General features: G+C 30.7%; 2 protein-coding genes across 4 annotated transcripts; one reads left to right on the top strand and one right to left on the bottom strand.

Annotated features, from left to right (window-relative positions):
• The first annotated feature begins 3,527 nt into the window (after nucleotides 1–3,527).
• LOC111888467 (lisH domain-containing protein C1711.05) lies at nucleotides 3,528–7,180 on the top strand. 3 transcript variants are annotated; one of them, XM_023884639.3, is made up of 3 exons: nucleotides 3,528–3,879; nucleotides 4,941–5,181; nucleotides 5,276–7,180. In XM_023884639.3, exons 2-3 carry the CDS (start codon nucleotides 5,023–5,025, stop codon nucleotides 6,920–6,922), a joined length of 1,806 nt encoding a protein of 601 aa, XP_023740407.1. In that variant the 5' UTR covers nucleotides 3,528–3,879; nucleotides 4,941–5,022; the 3' UTR covers nucleotides 6,923–7,180. The 3 variants fall into 3 exon arrangements, with proteins under 3 accessions (XP_023740407.1, XP_023740406.1, XP_023740408.1); XM_023884638.3 differs by having other exon boundaries at nucleotides 3,529–3,879; nucleotides 4,948–5,181; XM_023884640.3 differs by lacking the exons at nucleotides 3,528–3,879; nucleotides 4,941–5,181 and having other exon boundaries at nucleotides 5,283–5,418; nucleotides 5,517–7,180.
• Nucleotides 7,181–7,912: 732 nt separating this feature from the next.
• Nucleotides 7,913–16,484, bottom strand: LOC111888466 (ferric reduction oxidase 4). The gene is made up of 8 exons (XM_023884636.3): nucleotides 16,264–16,484; nucleotides 16,033–16,126; nucleotides 15,664–15,855; nucleotides 15,202–15,436; nucleotides 10,184–10,511; nucleotides 9,828–10,068; nucleotides 8,313–9,025; nucleotides 7,913–8,204 (listed from the first exon to the last, which is right to left on the bottom strand). Exons 1-8 carry the CDS (start codon nucleotides 16,412–16,414, stop codon nucleotides 8,059–8,061), a joined length of 2,100 nt encoding a protein of 699 aa, XP_023740404.1. The 5' UTR covers nucleotides 16,415–16,484; the 3' UTR covers nucleotides 7,913–8,058.
• Nucleotides 16,485–19,781: the final 3,297 nt, after the last annotated feature.

Here is a 19,781-nt window from a genome sequence, read left to right as displayed (position 1 = left end):
GGGGGAGCTTGTTGGGTCAATTAAGAAAAGAAAGTTATAAACCAAGGGGGGAAATTGTTGGGTCAAAAATATGGTTTATACTTTACTTTTCTGGACAATTATATTTTTCTGTAATATTTTTGGAGTTTACGGTTGGGTTTACGGCCGTAAACACCTTACGGACGTAAACCCATTTACGGCTCATGTTATCCGGTCCATGTTCTCCAAGTATAAATATAGGTGTTAGGGTGAGGAATATTGATTGATGAACCCTAAGGAGTTTACGGCTAAGAGAGAAGAGAGTTTACAACCAGAGAGCATTTTGTGTGAATCTTTTGTATCTGGATCTTTAATTCTAATCAATTCATACAGAGATTCATATTATTCTTCTTCTCCTTCTCTTCTATTTGATCTGACATCATCTGTTTGATTGGGATTCCGCACCATCAAATGGATCTGATTGATACACGGGTAGATTAGGGACTTACAAGACTGGAATATCCTGAGGCCCTCAGTACGAGTCTGGCATACTAACATGCCTTTAACTCGTATCTGGAATGCTCCTGAGCCCTCAGTATGAGTTTGGCATGCCAACCGACCATTAACTCATATCTGGAATGCTCTCGGGTTTGTTGGCCACAACACAAAGCAGTACAACCTCAACCTAACACAATATGTCAACATATAACAAATAACAAACATAAGCAACAGACTGAGAATCATGAAGACAAAAATTATAGGTAGTCCTACCAGTTTATACATATCAACAACTAGCATCTAATCATACAGATATATCACATACTCAACATATCAATGTATAACATGATATCAATCTAATGAGTCGGCCTTAGTGCCTTCGACCCGTTAGTACAGTGAGGAAAACTCACCTCACGGTCTGAACAATAGTTGATGAGGTCCCGACTCCGAATCTCAGCTCTAACCGTCACCTATTCATCCAAATGACCAATTCTCAAACACCATTCAAAATGCCCAAAATACCCCTTGGTCAAAGTCAAACTGGTCAAAATCAACAAGTCAACTGAGTCAACACAGAATGCATACGCGAGGCGTACTCCAAAGGTACGTGGGCCATACTCAAATCTTGACTGCAGATGGGAGAGTTGACTACGTACGCGCTGCGTACTCAGGTTACGCTGGGTGTACGCTCAGTCTTCCCAAAAACACATTAAGAGTTTAACGCATTAAGCTCTCACGTCTAACTTCCATATGTAAGGCTAAAATATCAAAAAGAGTCAATAAAGTTTCCAACTTGATGACTTTGCATGTGCATTAAGTGCCCAATACCCCAAAATACAACATCTTAATGCATTAAGACCTTCTAAAGAAAGCATGGAGCAAAACTAACCATCAAAACCACCTTTTTATGACTTAAGACCCTCCCTAAGGTTTGAAAGGACGACTTATTGGGTCAAGAACATGTCATGCTCAAAAATCGCCATTTTGGGACCAAAAAGTGTCTTAAAAGAACGTAAGTCTAGATCTACAAGATGGAGTGATAAAGTTGCAAGCTTTATACCTCCTGGAGGTTGCAAATAAGGAGAAATTTTCAGATCCAAAGTGCTTCCCAAACTGCAAGCTCTCCACACCACTCCCATCTTCTTCAAGTACACTTCCAAACACTCCAAAAGCTCCAAAAATACTCTCTGTCTCTTAGGGTTTGCTTGGGGGTTGATTTCACATAAAGAGGCTGAATAAGAATGAGATGTGAGGCTATAAGGAGGTTTAAATATGAGCTAAACGCTAAAAATTAGGGTTTGCATGATCTTCACGTATGCCATGCGTACGAGGTATACGCTCAGCGTACTAAGGCACGCCCTAGTACGCTTAGCGTATACACGTACGCTCAACGTACTCCCCAAAGTCCAAACTACCAAAATGCCACTAAAGGCCCTTTTGAACTATTTCTTTTACTTAGGGGCCAAAATGCAAAATAATTCAATTATAGGGTCAAAATTAGAAGTACCCCGTCATTGATATGTTACAGAATCAGGGAAAAATGGAAGAAAAAATGGCATTTGGGGTGGAATGAAGATGCTCTAAGGGTCGACCATAATTTTCATTTAAAATGTTTTTTTTCTTTCTTTTAATTCAAAATAGGACAATTTTTAGACAATTTTTATAATATTGTTTTAAAAGTTAAACAAAAGATTAAATAAAAAAACTTAAATATCTATTATTTTGAGACTATATCCAATTATATTTATCACTCACATAACTTTTAATTTATATTTTATCTATGGGGAATTAAGTACTCTTACCCATATAAAATTTTGAAGAAAATAACCATTTTTTGTTTAATTTTTGAAAAATGATCACACTCTCTTAAGACCATCTTCAAATCATTTTCATTCCCCCTAAAAATGGAATAAAAAATAAGATAAACAGTGTTTCATCTCCAACCCTAATCAATTTTTTAGTTTTTACCTCAAAAAATATATTTCATTCTTCCAGCTTATATAGATTGTCAAATACACCTATTCTACTAATTTGATTTTAAGAAATGTATACTCTATATTTTTTTCATTACAATAATATTAAATACGTTATCGTGTTTTAAAATTTCGAAATGTATTTAAATTCTTATATGAATTTGTTAAACAAAAAACAAACTTTATATTTATAATTATTTAATATAAGTTAATATATAACAAAAATATTATAAGTATTAAATATTACATTTAAATTATAATTAATAGATAAAAATAAACTAGAAATGTATAAATATATAAAAAGATAGACTAAAACCGACAACTCAAAGTTTATCCAAATTTAAGAGAAATAAATAGTATAACACCACATTTGAGGTTATAGTTTTCATTTCTTCCGAAATGGACAAGGTTGGAGATGAATAAAGGACAAAATGGGAGAAATAATGAAAAATGAGAATGGATTAAAAATGCTCTAAATGTCTCGTTTCGTACTACCATTCACATTCCAAACCACTTTTCATTTTTTTTTTCAAAGAATGCTTAATTCCGGGTTTGATCTTAGAACTTTAAGATTATTTTTTGGTTTTTTTTTTTTTTATATATTTTTGAAAATTATCCTATTGCGTACGAAATATCAATTTCTAAGTGTTTAATATCACTGTTTTAAATTAATATGATATATAATTAATATTACTATATTTGTTTAACTTTTTGTTAATTTAAGTAAAAACCAAATTGTTTTTTCGAAATTTCGGAATTATTCTTGAAATTTCGATTTTTTTTTTAAATCTGAAACATGTTTTTTTTTGGTCCGGAATAACCATTCCGGTCGAAGTGGTTATTTTTCTAAAATAAATTGGTAATTTTTTTCAATAAATTTTAAAAAATAGTTAGATCGTTTAATTTCCTTTTTATCGATGGATTAATTTTTAACTAAAGAAAAAATTAAATGTGGTGCGAAACAACATTAGATGTGGAAAGATTTGGCATACTGACCGTTGGATCTTTAGGTCAAAATCACAGCCACACGATTACATCCTCCATCATCGCCGCATCCTTCTCGTTTAAACTAGCTGCCAAATCTCCACCTTTGACCTAGGGCTTCTTATCGTTCGGGTCATTCAGACAACATCCAACTATAAATTCATCCCTCCTCAACTCCTTCGAATCTGCGATCCGTTGCCATATGATTTTTGAGGCTCTTTTGAAGGAAAAAAACTGGATTATGAGGTGTTAAATCTTCAAGAGCATCGCATGTTTCATCATTCGAAGCTATACGTTCGACGATTGGTTCATTCTGGCGTGTATGATTGATGTGAATCAAACAAAGAAGACTTGATGTTTATGCATTCTACTCAAAGGAGGAAACGTGATTATTGTTTGGATCGCCAGAGAATCGGCGGCTTTTCGTTATTCGTATGATATATGTCCAGTCAAATATGGAGCACAGGTACGAGAAACCATAAGTTTTTTGATTTTATCCTTTTTTTTCCAATCAAACGATAAAGATTTCTCGGCTATCAGACTATGCGAATCTCCAGAATTTTACCTGAATTAGTCCCGAAACATACCGAATATGCGAACCGATGCCACAAACAGAAATTCTTCGATTATTCGTTCGACTGATGTATCTACATCTTTAGTTGAGCTTCCATCTTGAAATTGATTTTTCATCTCTTCTGAGGTTTCACATTTAAATCGATGCAGACATTATTTATCTCTGTGCTCTAAGGATTTCTCGAATGGAGACGTCATTCGCGTCATTGGGGTCCGCGGATAATAAATCTTGTTACGTTGTTACTAATCTAAATCTCCTCTTATCACCACGATGCGGGGAAACAATCTTCCTAATAATCAAGGAACAAACACTCAAATTGAGTGCTTGTCGAAAAACTGGATTAGGGCAAATTGTAGGTGTTGATGATATAGACTACTTTTTTCGTTCTTCATCTGGATTTGAGTTCTGCATTGATTAATCTACAAACTAATGAATAAATGGTTACAGTTATGCTATTTATATGCAAGTACTGTTTCTCTTAACAGCTCATATGGCCTTCAATTCTTTACACCTTGTCAGATCTCATCAGACTGTGATACATTAAGATCTTTTCAAGATTTCTTCAAAGGAAATAGCCCTCATAAGTCCAGATTTATAAATTAATGTACGGAGTGTTTTTTAGATTTTGGCCAGAGCTTCGTTTGCATAACTAATAAATATTAATCACATGCCTTTTCCCAAACCTAATGTCCATTGTTACAGTGCTACCTTCAAAATCAGCATGTATTAAATATTTGGCATACTTGTAAATCTTGTCTTGAAGACTTGAACCTTTATCTTATAACTTTCTTGTTTGTATAGAGACATAAAGCAGGTTAGATATGTGGTCAACGATGGGCTAAAAGATGAATTTTGGTTTTTAAAATCCTATAAGTTTATATATGTTGCATTTATTTTCCCAACTCATCTTTGGTTTCTCAATAATAACCTTCTTTGATGTTTTGCTACTTGAGTTTGCAGGTTACTCTGAACTACTTCTACCTTGCAAGCTATAAGTTGATTGTTTAGAACCAGTGTAAACTAAAGCATACCAGAATGGATTTAGAACTTTTGAACCATATCAATGTGGACTTAAAATGGAACATACTGAAAAAAGGTCGAAGGAGCATGGCTAGACGCCCGAGGAAGACAGGGGCAGACACTTTTGAATTGGGTAACAAAAAACAAGATCCAACTGCTTTTGAAACAAAGAAGGTATTTATTATTATTCTATATATAGTATATTTCAGATGTGTTTTATCTTCTATGTGGCATGAAGTTTTACTTTTTACTCTTGTCTTCCTGACAGGTAGCTGACACTCCTTTGAAGAGAAGAAGACTTGTGCATGAATCCCCATCTACACCTCCTCAAATTTCATGTCTCCATGGCAATGGGGTTCTTCCACCTGGACCTCAGACTCCTTGTGTCCATTATGAAGATCCTAGTCAGCGGTATCATTCTTCACTATCTCAGAACCTGAAAACAAAGTCCAGGACTCGATTGAGAAACAGTAATAAATCAAATCCCACAAAAAAAGTTGACTTTTCAGGTATTGAGCTTCTTGCTGCTGCTGCATGCAGTAGCTTCATTCAAGATAATGCAGATTATGTTGATGATCAAAAAGTGTTGAAAGAAGACACAACACCAGGAGCTGATTCGTGTGCTGTTGATATAAAAGAAACTTTGATATCAACGGAGTCAGATGAGGCAGAGAATAAGGTTGCATTAAGGTTACATTGGGACTTAAATACTGTAATGGATGAGTGGGAGGAGCCTTGTGATGGGTTGCTGGTTAAATCTCAGCCTCAGGAAAATTGTTCAGAAGATGTAAAGATGAAGTTAGAAGAAGGGTATGAAAGTAGATGCACCGAAGGTGTATCTGTGAATCAATTGCCTTTAATTGAAAGCTGTAACGATGATTCTTTTGAGAAAACACATGAATCGATTGAAGATTTGGGCATAAAGACGATTACCAGCAAGACATCAGATTGTGAAAGCTCTGTAAGTAAATCAGATACACAAGAAGAAACCAATGTGAAGGGTTCAGATTCAGATTCAGATCAGCAGCAGGCTGTTTGTGAAGAAGTAATTATTGAAGGTGGTTGTGAATCCCCAAAAGTGTTGAAAAGTTATTGTGAGAAGAAAGGTGGTTCAGAAGATCCTTGTGGTTCAAATTCAAATGTTACTGAAGATGAACATGAGGTTGAGATGGAGAAAGCTGAAGAAGTTGGTTATGATTCTCCATTTGAAGATGGGGAGTTGAGAGAGAGGGTGTATTATGAGTCTGATAATACATACAAAGACAAAGACAAAGACAAGGATGAGCTTGGGAGTATTGAAAACCCTTTGTCAGAAGAAGTTGACCACAATGGTGAAGGTGAAAGCTCATTATTGTTGGCTGACAGTGTGAGTGTGGAAGAAAGTAGGAAGAATGTCGGTAGAAATTATAATAGTAGTAATTGTAGATCATGGTGGGATACAAACAAGAGCAGTAGTCATGAGCACAATAGACCCAGAAATGTTGGTAGAGATTACTATTCTTATAGTCCAAGGGATAGTGGTTATAGGGCCCACAACAGAAGAAGACCATCATCATCATCATCATCATCTGAAAGAAACAATGGCGATGATAGTTACAATCACAGGGCACCGAATAGATACAGATTTCATTCACGAGAAGAACATCATTATCATTATCATTATAATTATTTAGAAAGAGAAAGAAAAGTAGGTTGCTATTCAAGATCCCGATCAGGATCTCCAATCGCATGGCATTTTCAGAAGCCAAAGAATTTGGATGTTGTAACACAGAGACAGAGACAGAGACAGAGGAGCCTTGAATTTGATCAACCTCGACCTCATTCTTCTTCTTCTTCCAGATATACAGACAAGAGACACTCAGATGATCATCACAATTACAAGGACAAGAATGGTTATACTTGTACCCGAAAGTAATAACCAATCACTTTGTTTACTTATTTTATTTTATTTATTTTTTTGGTTTTAAATCTTCATTTTCTCCTTTCACGAGAGGGGTATTTAGGACATTGTTTTTTTGTTGGGTCAAATACCATTCATTGGTTTGGTTCTCTCTTTGGCCGTGTCCCCTCTTTTTTTTAGATAAGAAAAGAAACTAGTTTTTCAATGCAGAAAGAGCTACTTACATTCATGCTTACATCATCGATTCTTTAATAAGAACATGGTATTATAACATGATTTTATCAAAATTACAGACAAAACAATCCATAGGGTAATGAGTTTGCAATCCATCAAATTATGACTCATTTTTTCTTGTGTAGAAATGTCCTTAAGCATGTATTTGGAAGCAATAGTCTGGTTTAACACAAAAGCTACTTCCTTGTTTAATCTTTCCAGTCTCAAACTACTGTGATAAAATCAGGAATTCACCTTTAAAATCCACAACATAGGTTGATCAGAACACACATAAAATAGGGAATTAGAAGAGAAGGAAACATACTTTATGTTGAGATTAGAAAGTTTATGGTGTCCTCTAGTTAAGGAATTTCTTTTCTAATGCCAAGGGCGTCTGGCAAACCAACGTGTAGAAATATAGCAAATTGAAAAGAAATAAGATGAGTAGAAACAGAACAGCGAATGTCTCAAACCATGAATGAAGAAACTTGAAACTTTAAATTTTGAAATTGAGATGCATATTTTATGGATTAAATTTACAGCTATACCTCACCTAGCTCTAATTTTAAGCAAATGGAAGGCGTGAGCCTTAACCTCGCTAACAAGAATAGTGGTATTCTTCGTTTTGCGGTGAAAAACAACCCCGTTCCTCATGAAGGTCCATATCACCCATGCAGATAGGGATATAACTCATGTATGTTTTGTTTTAAGCTTTCACATCAACAACTACATTAATATGGACAAAAATAAGCATATTCCTTCAACTTGGCATTAATATCGAATCAAAACCAATGAAATCAAACAAAGTAAGTAACACATGGCATTAGATATATATATATTACAGGAATCATAAAGAGCCGAAAAGACCCTTTTCTTGATCAATCCACTCTCACACTTTCTTATTTATTTATTGTTATAATTCACATTCTTCTTTATCATCACCAGTTAAAGCTCATGGACTCCATATGAAGATTCTTAGCCATCTTTGATGAACATATCTTGGCAACTTCACGTCTCAATTTTCCTGGTCCACTGACCAAAACGCCCACATCCGCCTCTTTCTTGTTCTTCTCCATTAGCATCCCTGCAAATCATCAACGGAAACATCAATCTTTAAGACTAACAACAACAATTATTTTCTCTATTAATTTATTTGTTTAATCAGCGTAAATTAAGGTAATCAATAACATACTCTTTAAATCAGGCCTATGGCCAAAATGAACCTCAGTAGTTCCAACAACAGACTGACGATCAAACCTTTCGATCTCACCAACTTCACCGACCTCAAAGTTTTGAACTTTCATCCCTTCCTTTTTGTCGTTCTCCTTCTTTTGCCACAGATACATGAAACTAGTAGCCAAAAAAACACTAACACAGACGAAGAACATGTCCCATAACGTTTTGAACGTGTAATTGTAGACCTTATCACCTTCAATGTCATCTTTAGGGTAGATGTGGTATCTGGTGACAAACCCCAATAAAATCAAAAACATGATAAAAGAGGATGAGATAATCGCACATAGCCATAACCAACTGTCAGGTCCAAGTTGTGGTGAAACAGGAGAGTCGGAGACATTTGGTTTGAACCATTTGGTTTGAAGAGGTGTCTTGATGTTTTCAAGGGTCTGTGGCTGCTCGACTTCTCTAGTGATGTAGGCGTGTATTTGAAGGTTTATTTGGGAAAGATCTGAAGGCGTACTGGTTGATGTTAATGGAATCAAGAGGTCAAGCATCGAGAGTTCTGCAGAGTTTTTGAAGACACAAATCAGGAGAACACTTGTTGGGATCTTGTGATTTTTATCAGGTTGTTGTTCTTGTCGTGCCTTTTGGAAAGTAAGCTCGCGAATTATAGAGATGAACGGGGTGATGCCGCTGCCTCCACTGATCAATACCAAATTCTCATAACTACAAATTAACCGAAATGTTTGAATGTCAAGATTCTAACACCAAATTAAAACACTACAAGCAAGCATTAGACTTTCAATCAATTTAACATTAAAATCAAAATTCTGGTTAAAATTAATTAGTAGGTCAAACAATTTAAAATGGAGTGTGTGTGTATATATATATATATATATATATATATATATATATATATATATATATATATATATATATATATATATATATATATATATATATATATATATATATATATATATATATATATATACCCTAATAAATGAAAATGACTTTGCCTCATGTCCTTCTCTCATAAAACTAACCACATGACATTTTGTCATAAATTGAGATATATTTATTTTCCACTTGTCATTACTTTAATTTTCATTTTCAATATATTATTAATTTAGTTTCCATAAATTAAACCTACCATAATAACTATTAATTTTAAATTTTAAATTTTAAATTCAATTTCAAATAAATTTACAGTTTAAACCTTTATGTTTAATATTTTGTTATAAGTAACTCGTTTAGTACACACTAAACACATAATTTTAATTAATTTATTTTTTGCATGTTTTTTATAATTTTCACTTATTTCAATTTCAAATTCAAATAAAATTTCTATTTAATCGTTCGTACTTAACATTTTGTTTTAATCAATCCGTATAATATACGGTCTCACAACTAGTATATATATATATATATATATATATATATATATATATATATATATATATATATATATATATATATATATATATATATATATATATATATATATATATATATATATATATATAACCTTAGAAAATGTGGTGAAGTAGGTCCATAGGGTCCTTCAACAGAGACTTGAAGACGTTGGATAGCAGAACCAGAAAGCTCTTGGTAAAGTTTGTGAGACCACGTTCCTTGACACTTGATCACAATGCTGAGCATTTCAGGCTCCATGTTAGCATTGGAAGTCACTGTATATGAATGCCACTGCAACTTGGAGATTAATGGCACATTTACGAACAAGAAGCTTGCTGGATGATACTCTAATCCTGCAACATATTTGACATAATTTATCAGCTTTTTATCGAACATAAACAAAAGTACTTTCCCATTTGTAGACCAACTAATTACCCTAATTAAGATTTTGGGCACAATCAATCTTACCAGCAATCTTGGAGAAGTTAAGTTCGAGTGTGTCACAAGGCAAGAGGCGGGCAGCGATAAGCCTTACATTTGTCCGTGATTGCAAGAATCTCAAGTACCTATCGATAAGGAAGAGGAAAATTCCGGGAAGAATCAAGCAGAAATAGGCTACCCCGACATGGATGATGTAGAAGAAGAGGTAGAGAACGTAGGTTTGGTGTGTGTAGAAGAAAAGCTCGAACATCTTTCGCCTTACCCGAGTCATGCTTGTCACCCACATAATCAAAGCAAGTACAAAAGCAATCTCTCCAGCTACATTTGAAATGTAAGTTCTACTCCATTCTAGCATCTGCATATATGGCCAAAAAATTGCAAGTTTAAAGCTTTGATCGTAATCCTATTAAAGACTGAAATGACAACTATGTTAACATGCTACAAGTATTGTCCAAGCAAGTCTTCAAATTTTAAACTTATTTTCGATCCAAATAATTAGTTATGCAACTCGAATACACTTTTAGCTTTGTTAAAAAAGAACGCAAAGGACATGTGGTCAAATAACTATTTAGTTAAAAACTAAAAATCAAATAATTAACTATTTAGATTAAAAAAAACTAAGGCTAAAAATGATAACCATATTTTTGTGAATATTGAAAAAGATGTATTTTTATGTGTAATTAATTAGAAAAGACACCTCAAGAGTTTAAGAGTTGAGTATTTTGTTATGGATTTTTAACTAAAATCGAAACTAAATGAAATATTTCGGTTTTTCATTTTGAAAAACCAAACAGTCAGTTTTGTTTTGTCTTGTTCTTTGATTTTATTCAACTATGAAAAAATGATATATGGATTCTTTCGACTTATGTTTTTATACATTTTCGTTTGTTATATAAACCCACCTCCAATTTCAAATGATATCTTTGAAGATCGATTGGAATGCTTAATTATATAAGTGATGTTAATTAGCAGTAAATCATATGATTTTGTGTATAATTAAGAGATAATTACTTGTGAGGTTAATGAATGTATGATTTTGTACATATTTAATTATTGGTTAAAGTAAATAACCTAACATACAACTACAATCTGAAACTATGCGTATTGATGAGTCAATAAATAGCCCTTATTGAGTTTTTCAAATACTAGTGAGAGCATGTGTTTCTTTTGGGGTGGCTTTAATTAGCGACAACAAAAATATTTCTTGGATTGCATAGAAGAAAGTCTTAAACTCTAAGGACAAGAGTGGGCTTGGTATTGAAAGCCTTAATGCTTACAATTACAATATTTCTTTATTATCAAAATGGTGGTGGAGTTTTTGGAACCGAGAAAGGAGGCACATGGGAAAGAGGTTATTGTTGCGTTACATGGAGCGGATGGTAGCATCGGACGCACTAGATCGGCAGCCAAAAGTGGCGGAACTTCGAGCGCTATTATCCACTTGCACATAATTATGGATAACAGATGGAGGTGGACATATTTTGATTATCCAAACATCAATGTTTTGCTTGGAATATCTTTCTGATTTTTTTTTCAAGAAAAATATTTTGATTGTAGGTTAGTGAAGAATTGTCATCAAGTTTCTATAGTTGAATGGTGTTAAATGAAAAAAGAAGATTCATAAAATGGATATAGGTTTTTTTGTTTGAGCAAAGTTGATGAATGTTAGTTTTTTCTTTTGATTTAAATGTATGTTTATGTAACATCTTTATTTATATATTCAACCACCGAATGCTCTTATTTATTTGATTGTAATTTTTCTATTTTGATTATGTTTATTTTCTATTATTTTTTGTTGGGTTATCCTACACAACATATTTAAAAGACAATATTTAAAAGATAACATAATTTTGAACATTTGATATGTAATTATGATAGACTTATCATGATATGTTCTTCATATGAAAGTAATCTATCCATATTACTACGACAAGAATTACATATGCCGTTTAAGAATATATATATATATATATATATATATATATATATATATATATATTATATGTGAATGGTTTAACATGTATATGCACCTATGTATGATATAAATTTATAATTAAATATCTTTATGTTTAATAATTGAAGGGATTAAAATGATGCATCAAAACCAATTATTTAGACGAATATAATAATAATAATAATAATAATAATAATAATAATAATAATAATAATAATACATTTCCAAGTACCATATTCATTTGAAACTCACATTACAACTCAAGAGTTTTCTAATTTATGTATATTTATTAGTTACAACTCAAGAGTTTTTAACTCATGACTATTAATTAGTAATCACTAATAACTTTTTATTTTCCTTTATTTTATAAGGTTGTAAAGTTTTCCTCATTAAAAACATTAATGTATTTGAAGAGATCTGTTATTTAAATATGAAGAGTTAATATAAATATTATAATCGATGTTTTAGTGTTTTTTTGTTATTAAAAGTTATAGTGTTTATTTTTCATATTCTTTATTATTTGTTGTATATATATCTTTTTTAATACAAATGTTATAATAGATGTTTTTCTATTTTTGTGTTACTAAAAGTTTCAGTTCATATTTTTGTTCATACGTTTTGTTACCCGTTATATTATCATTCATTTGATATATAATTTACACAATTTTAAACGGTTTATAAAATTATCAAATAATTGTATATATCACAATGACTTAAAAATTAAACTATAATGTTTAATAAAACTAATATGTTAACTATTTTTGCTTTACTACTAACATTTTGTTTCAAAGTAGAAATATTAAATAATAATTTGGTAAAAGATATTATTTTAACTATATAATTTATTCCATTTTGACTATTTAATTTGGTAAAAGATATTATTTTAACTATGTTGCGTGGGGATTTTCCTAGTATCTTATAAAGCTAGCATTTTTCCTTGAACCTCATGCATTTGAAACTCCCATGCATTTTTTTTCTTTCACCACATTCATTTGAAACTCCCATGACTTTTCAATTTCTTTTTAATAATAATTATAATTGGTTAATAAAGTTAAATAAATATCAAACCTAAAGTGTAATCATATATAAACTAAATTTCAATATTAAAATAATATCTTTACTTCTTCTTATAAAGTTATGTTCTTTAACTTTTAACATATTATACTTAATTTATTAGTGTTAATATATTGTTGGATGTAAACAATTATCATTTTAAAGATATAATTTTGGAACAATTTGTATAAAATACTTAAATTATTAATTTAAATATAACATTACAGGTTCAGCTTAAATATAAACTTTAGTTTACCTTAAACAACCATAAATAATATTTTGTAAATATTTAAAAGTGATAAATTGTATTATCTTTCTAATAATGATTTTAAATTGGTTAATAAGGTTAAATAAATATCAAAGCTAAAGTGTAATCATAAATAAACTAAATTTCAATATTAAAATAATATCTTTACTTCTACTTATAATGTTATGTTTTTAACTTTTAACATATTATACTTAATTTATTAGATTTAAACTGTTGTTGTATGTAAACCATCATCAGTTTAAAGTTACAACTTTTGAACAGTTTGGACAAAAATACTTAAATTGTTGATTTAAATATAACATTACAGTGTCAATTTAAATATAAATTTCATTTTCACTTAAAAAAACCAAAGAATATTTTGTAAATAGTTAAAAGTAATAAATTGTAGTGATAAATACAAAAACTAAACTGTAATATCAATTTAACTAAAATATTTCTCAAAGATATTTTTATAATTGTTAAAAGTTTTCAAATAAGTAGCTTAAAATAACTTACATTAACAATAGTTAAAAATAATTCTATATAAATGATTATATTGTTACATTTAAAATCAAAAAACAATTTTTGATGTTTTAAATAGTTATAATAATAAAAATTAAAACATTAAGCAAACTAATTTTAAAAAATTAATCAATAATAATAACAACTATAAATAACATTGAACCATAATTATATTCAATTTTATTCACGTATAATTCGTGTGTAGAAGTTATTCAAACTATTAAGATAATGCAGTTATAATATATATATATATATATATATATATATATATATATATTATCATATAATTCAAAATAATCAATATAATATATTAATTTAGTATACGAAATTATGATATCAAATTTGACAACAACATTATTATTATATTTAAAAAAAAAACATATATTGATAAAGACTTCAACTATATAGGTGTTTTTCGCGTAACGTGCGGGTATTAATATAGTATATTAATATATTTTAAAGTTTCTATAGAGATTGAGGGGGGCAAAGCATCCGGCAACCCTCTACTATCTCCGCCCGTGATCATAAAATCGTAAAGGTTCTAAGTTCATAAAATATTTTCTGTTCAAAACAAAAATCAGCAAATATTTAAAAATTTGGTTGCATGCAAGCAGGGTTTATAATAATATAGTTTTTATTTTGGTGTGTTTGTGTAAATCATGTCATTATGTCCGTAAGTTTTAGTGAATATTATAAAGTATTATAATTATATATAGTCATGTTATTTAGTAGTTTTATTTACGATCAATGATATCTTCTCTAATTTCAATGCATTGTCTTAACATAATTACATTTTTCACTTTAACTATTGGTCTCTAGTTGATATAAAATGTCACTATAAATCATTCGGTGGTTATCATAACACATGCAGAAATGAAATTTTGTAAAAGAAAAAAACAAAAAACGATATTCTCTAGACATTTATATAATTCCAAACGACCACTTCACAATAATTAGAGCACCCAATATATGGATAGGTTTTCAGAGGTCCAAAACTAAAACCCGTCCAAAAATTATTGATGCAAAGTGGACATCAGCTAGCTTCTTTTAACTAAGGCATTCCCCCCCCCCCCCCCCCCCCCCCCCCCCCCCCCCTTGTCTCTCTTGAACTACGAATAAAGCAGTTTTTAATTTAAAATGTTCACTGTGGTTGATGTAAAAATATAATCTAAATCAATCTATATAGATAATATATAATCTATGAACTAATTCACTTGAAAACAAATTAATTAAGAAGCGAAAGGAATTGAAAGAGATGGAAGTACGTACCAAAGCCATTTCATGAGTGAAAGCCCAGTAGATAATAAACCCAACGCTATGTGCAGTAAAGAGAACCATGGATAAATGGCCAAGCCATATGTGATACCTGACACTTGACTCAGATGTAAGCCCAACGAGTCTTAAGATCGATGATCCACGTGTCACCGGAAAGAACAGAAACGCCCACGTTATGTTCCCGATATACCCAAGTCTCAACGATACACTACGGAACTTGGTTAGCCACCTGCATGTAATATAATCGTTGTTCACAGAACAGTACAACTTTAATTTGTTCTAGCTAGCTAGCTAGCTACTAATTAGATCAACCGTTTCTTTTACCCGATGCAAAAGAGCTTTTTCAATTTGAAGGCCCACAATATATATATACACCCTAATCAAGTACACTACTTAATTATTCCTAAATCCTGATAAAAGTAATCTGGCCAATCATGGCGAAAATCGACAACTTACTCTTTCTGCACAACTCCATGATGCATATGAGGATGGGTGAAGCTGACGTGCAAGTAATTGTATAGAGACCATCCTAGTAGAGCGATGAACATGGCTGCAAACACCAGCTCCATCACGCTCACAATCCCTAGAAGATTCGTCACAATTAATGGACGTTTCCATACGTCCAACCATCTTCTTCTAGTCAGATTACTGCAGCAAATATATATTACTTGTTTGATCAGTATTTCAGTATATGCACTTCTTAAACGAAAAACAACAACATAGATACTAGCTAGCAAGAACTGTTGGGATGCAGTACTCCGGGGTTGTGAAATTAATACTATCTTTGTATTGCATTCGAGAGATATATGTAATATATATACTAACCTTTCAGAACGAGTTTTCTTCTGAAAATGGAGATAAATACAGCCCAACGATGCCAAGAACATTATGGGAAATGAGAAAAGCACAAGATTTGTCCCTGAAAGAAAATACAACATACTTCTTTGGTAAATCATTTATGAATCGAAACAGTTAATTTTCACAACAAAAGAATCCTGACAACTGACAAGACAAACATGCAAACACAAAGATAAACGTGTATATATATAAGGAAACCTTGTTCACGAAAATAAGTTGAGTCTAGTCGATTTGCGAGGGTAGGTTTCCATGAAAATTTGTAGGTTTCCGTTGGCAGCATAACCCACATCATGAGCCACCCAACGAAAACAAGAAGCATCACCATTCTTACTACTGCACTGTCTTCCATAATCCTAGAACTCGGAGCTTCTTTTTTAAAGAAATGGAGGTATTGTGGTGTGTCCCTTCCTTCTATGAGTTTCACTTAAATACCATCGAGAATGAAAGTGGAAAATGATCCTCATCTGATGTTGACCCAAGCTGCAAGGTCTTTTGTAATTGACATCTGACCATCCATATGCTTTTGGCGGATATGTAACTAAAACCTAGCTAGTGCCTCACTTAATTAAGATTCCTAACAAAAAACCAAATTATCAATCAACAAACCTTAACAAAAATTCCAATTAATTAACAAAACCTAATATATTTTACTACCAATGATTAACAAACTTTAACAGTAGTTTAATATTAACAATTAACAAACCCTAGAGCCAAGTTGGTAATGAACCTAAGGGTGTTCGTTTGAATATATAAGTTTGATCCGATGCAATCAAGTTAATCCAAATTGATTTTAATTTTCAAAATATTGATCTAAATAGTCCAAATTAAATTAAGATACGATCCGGATCAACAGAATTATAATTTGGTTGGACCAATTTTCACAAAGTGATTTTCAAGAGTCCAGGCATTAGAAAAAGGAAAAGCACCCACAAAGTTCTTACATTTTGACATTATAATCGATTAAGTCCTTTTTTTCTTACAATTAAGCCCAAAATATTGTTAGTTGTTTACAATTAAGTTCCAAAAGCATGCAACATGAGTTTTTTACCCTGATAATGAATGATTTTTGGTTTTTTATCTTGGTAACCGGTCACCAATCGAATATGGGTGCTTTTTTTTTTTTTCATAAATGTGATCAAAGATTAGGGCTAAAAAACCGCATATGAGTAATTTTTGAGTTTTTACCCTAGTAATTGGTAATTTTTGGAAATTAACTAATGTTCGTGGGTGTTTCGATGTATGTACCTTTTTACTTTGGAAAATAATAATTTTCACCCCTGTACTTTTTTAAATGTAAGTTTGACCTCATAGAATTTTCTCATCAACAATTTGCACCCCTCTACATTGTAAAATGACATTTTCCGTAATAAGTTTCATGTACATGCTTATTTTTATGTATGTGTGTCGATATAAATTCGAGGTAGTCAACACTTTGACATATATTTAAAACTTTCGTTCGTTAATTTAAGAAAAAACAAAACTTACTTGTTTTTTTTTTATATACGTACCAGTATAAATTCAAGTTTATCTATGTTTAGATATAAATTTTTATTACATTTTCGCGCTTATTTTTAGTTATCTTTGGAAATAAAAACGACATTTTCATCTATTTTCAACATGTAACAACTTAGTTTCTACTAGTTCTTAAATCCATTACTGTTACTGTAACGTGCGGAAAATAAAATCCTAATTATAATCAATATATAAGTTTTGCTCTCACTTCATGAGTTTTCCATCTTCTCTGCTCTCGCTTTCTTTTGTTCTAAAAAAATACACAAATATTTGAAGTTTTTATATTACAAAAGTCGTTTATTATTTACTTTTTTGAACAGTCGATGATGTATTAGCTCATTTAAAACTTGAAACAAAATGAATACATAAGAAAATTAATAGGCATAGAATTCATTTCCTACGTTATAAAGTCTAAAAGTGTAATGTTGATATTCGTGATTACGTTGTACAATGTACACAAACAATCGTAGCAAACCGTAGACATTCAATTGCATATTTCTTAGCAATTGTTTTTCAAGCACATCAAGATTGCTTATTATTTATTTAAACTTTTGAAAACCAAAAGAAGAGAATGAATAATTCATTTCTAAAAATCTAACATCATATGTCCATTGTTAATTACAAGTGTGAATAGGCGGCTACTATTGACTACTAATTATACATTCTTGATCCCAAAACCGAATAATTTTGCAAAATATGTCATTTACCATAACAAATAGTGTGTCATTTTTTCTAAACGGCAGATGACATATTAATTCATTTAAAACTCGAAACAAAATGAATATATTAAAGAATTTGATATAGAATAATATCTTTTAGGATATAAATTCTAAAACTATGATAGCATGATACTTGATTACGTTGTAACACTACAATCGAAGCAAACCATTGACATTTGCTTATTATTTCTACAAAGTTTTGAAAACAAAAAGAAAAAAAAGCCAATAATTCATTTACAAGGTATAAACCCGTTAAGTCTAATGTTAAATTTCTTTTATTGATTGCTTTGTGAATAGTTAGCTATCTTTGACTTCTAATTAAACATTTTTATCCCAAACTAAATAATTTTGCAAAATATTTCATGGTATTTTAATATATCCTAATAAATGAAAATTCATTTTGCCATATGTCAATCTCTCATAAATTTTGACACTTGTAATTTTGTGATATTTTTGAAATAAATAATATCCACATGTCAATTTCTAGTTTTTTTTTTTTTTTTTTTTTTTTTTTTTTTTTTAATTTTTAAGATTAAAAAGTCAGATAATACATATAGTTATATAAGTAAACTATCAAATGTAATAAATATTATACTAAATTGTAATTAATATGTTTCTTATTTTAAAATGTCATTCCTCATTTCAAAATTTTATTTTAAAAAATACTTATTATTTATATTTTAATATTTTATTTTTTTTAATCAACTCATGTAATACACATGTTTTACACCTAGTACCATAATTAATAATGAATTATTGTTCCTAACAGGTGACGTATTAATTCATTTCAAATGTGAAACAAAATGAATACATTAGAGAATTTGATATAGAAATAATATCTGCTAGGATATAAATTCTACAAGTCTAATATCACAATTCTTGATTACGTTGTAACCAAACAATCTTAATACACTGTTCACATTCGCTGATTATCTCTTTCAAAGTTTTGAAAACAAAAAGAAGAGAGCAAGTAATTCATTTCTAAGGTATAAACCCATGAGATCTAATGTTAGATTTTCTTTATTAATTGTAACTGCAAATAATTAGCTACCGTTGACTTCTAATTATACGTTCTTATCTCAAAACCGAATAATTTTGCAAAATATGTCATGTTATTTTAATACCATAATAAATAGCGAATTATTGTTCCTAAGATATAATTTTAAAAGTCCAATATCATGATTCTTGATTACGTTGTAACTAAACAATCATAGCAAACCATTTTTTTAGAATGACGGGTTAATATATGTCTGGAATAGAACTCATGATTTCCTTGTTAGTTGTCAGCCAAGTGAATTAGCCTTAACTTATTATCGTAGCAAACCATTGACATTCGATCGTATTTTTTCAGCAATTGTTTTTCAAGTACATCGCTTATTATTCCTGTAAAGTTTAGAAAACAAAAAAAAGAGAACATGATAATTCATTTCTAAGGTATAAATCTTTCGAGTCTGACGTTACATTTCCTTTATTAATTGTAACTAC

Source organism: Lactuca sativa, chromosome 2 (assembly GCF_002870075.4).
Source record: "Lactuca sativa cultivar Salinas chromosome 2, Lsat_Salinas_v11, whole genome shotgun sequence".
Taxonomy (NCBI): domain Eukaryota; kingdom Viridiplantae; phylum Streptophyta; class Magnoliopsida; order Asterales; family Asteraceae; genus Lactuca; species Lactuca sativa.
The sequence above is the reverse complement of the archived record's forward strand: the minus strand, read 5'-3'. Positions and strand labels throughout refer to the sequence as shown.